Source organism: Trichinella spiralis (genome assembly GCF_000181795.1).
Source record: "Trichinella spiralis strain ISS 195 chromosome Unknown Scfld4625, whole genome shotgun sequence".
NCBI classification, from domain to species: domain Eukaryota; kingdom Metazoa; phylum Nematoda; class Enoplea; order Trichinellida; family Trichinellidae; genus Trichinella; species Trichinella spiralis.
The window spans coordinates 1-2,310 of record NW_003531564.1 but is presented as its reverse complement, the minus strand read 5'-3'; the positions used below and the strand labels follow the sequence as shown (position 1 = coordinate 2,310).

The window sequence follows — 2,310 nt, the reverse complement described above, 5'->3', positions numbered from 1 at the left end:
CAATATCTAAAGTAACCGACTACTGAGTTGACTAAACAATCAAGTTGCAATTGTTGTAATACGATGATAACCAAATGATCAACATTCCAGATTAAAAAAAAACTGTTGCATTTCGAAATCATTTTACCAAACAAAACTGAAAGCAAAAGAGAATGAAATATTTAATTTGTTAAGAACAAGACCGTCAATTCTATTTTCCTTTATTTCACTCTTCAGGGTTCATCACTAGCTTCTGCTTTTTTCTGCGTCATAGGTTAGAGATATCTTTTCGAATAATATGAATAAATAATAGTGAATATCAGTTTGCATCTCAAAGAATCAACGTGAGCTAATGCACAAAGGGAACTGCTGAACGCTCAAGAGCACAAATCATAATGATAAATAATAGTTGTAAACAAATATTGAAACAATAGCTTAATGTAGCACATTGAAATAATCTTCTGTAATCAGCGAAATGTAAAAAGACAAAGCTATTTAAAAGCATCATTTGCTAAGTCCAAAACATATATACACTATTCCACATTACATATAAAAGAAGAACTTTGTTTCAAAAAATAAGAAATGTGATTATCCATGTCCATATTAAGTAATTTACTGGTTAAGTGTCCCATATTTGGGAAAACTTTGATGGAAAACAATTATCCAATCAATGATCAAACCTATGTAGCTAATCAAGTGCTACAAATTATTCAACCAATTATTGATGCAAATTTGGTAACAAATAAAACAGCATAACTCATTACCCAATTACTAATCAATAGCCGTACAGCCAATCAACGACTAGCCAATCACCAAAAGGGAATGCAGCTAGGGAAAATCTGGACAGGACAAAGTGGGACGATCCCCAAATTGCCACATTAAATACACATTTTCACACGCGGCATATACTTACATTTGAAAAGCGAAATTGAATTCAAAGAAGGACATGATTGATATCAATAAGAAGCTAATTGAATCCTAAAGATGATGAACTACATTTCATTAAATGATATGATAGTTTTTTGAACAAATATGGACATGAAAAGCGTACGCCATGATATTCAGGCATTAATCCTAGTTGAAGGAAAATAACGTTGAAAATTCATTTCAATCAATATTTTTTACATAAATCTCATTTTCTAAAATGAGATTTTAGCTAACGTCCTGCGTAACGCAACGAAGTGTTCATTAGTATGGATAGTTGATTATTTAAAAATTATTATGCATGGAGGCAGTGAATTTGATCTGTATATTAGTCAGCGAAACTGAAATCCATTAATTTGCATGTAACCCACAGTCTGTAGTGATGCATACATGGAACGTTAGTAGAATTGTATAAATAACTTACCTTTCAACTATCGATGATATTGAAGCGGAGACTTTATCGCAGTTCTTCAATGATGTTCATCATACATATTACTATGAAGACTAAGAATAATTATGAAGATGACATTTTGAAAAGTAGGTGTGGTTCAAGGAAATAGAATAATATGACCTAGCCTAGGGTGATGTAAATTCATTTTTGTTCTGTTACAGAGCAACGGTGTAGAAACATTATGGTAAACTTTACTAACTGCTAAACGTTATTACGATTTCACTGTAATTTATAAAGTATTGTATGTAGAATGTAGAACAATTCCCTTTTGAGTCATGAATGCTTATCAGACTCTTCTTGATCTTTGTTAATCTAAATTCCTTTCCATTTCTGTTGTGTTATTATGATTTAAATCAATGTTCATCCATAATTGTCTATGGATTTGTTAGTGATTTTGTTTCAAGCTAAATTGCCGCCCTTTTACAACTGAATTTGCATACCTGAATATCAGCGGCAGCTGAACGATGAACATGCTGTTGATCTGAAATATTGCAAGGTTATTTTACTGAAAATTAGCAAACACATAATAAAAAGATTTTCCCCCAAAACTGATGTATTTGAAATACATTCAAAAATAGAGTAACCAACTATTATCCTTGTCGCTACAGCTGAGTCGTTCAGAAAAGCAGGGCACATTAAATAATCAATAATTCATAAATAACTTTGAAAATGCGTTTCAATAAGTTTAAACAACTGATGATGATATAGAAAATATGCGCTAAAATTACGTGCAAAGTAGATCGATTATTTTGTTATTATTCTGTAAAACAATACTTTCCATTTTCCCGGCAATTGAATTGTCCCTGAAATTACATTTCTCATACAGTATCCAATGCTTCATCATTAATCGTATGCTCATAGTGGAGATTGAGTTGCTTATAAATTGCATAAAGTGAAAATTCGTGTATATCCTGCAATCATGTAAATAAATCTGCCACATTTTTTGTCGCCCAGTA

At 31.5% G+C, this 2,310-nt stretch overlaps 1 protein-coding gene across 1 annotated transcript; it reads right to left on the bottom strand.

Annotated features, from left to right (window-relative positions):
- Positions 1–328: 328 nt before the first annotated feature.
- Positions 329–2,294, bottom strand: Tsp_12697 (conserved hypothetical protein). The gene is made up of 4 exons (XM_003367224.1): positions 2,168–2,294; positions 1,795–1,835; positions 1,328–1,371; positions 329–440 (listed from the first exon to the last, which is right to left on the bottom strand). Exons 1-4 carry the CDS (start codon positions 2,292–2,294, stop codon positions 329–331), a joined length of 324 nt encoding a protein of 107 aa, XP_003367272.1.
- Positions 2,295–2,310: the final 16 nt, after the last annotated feature.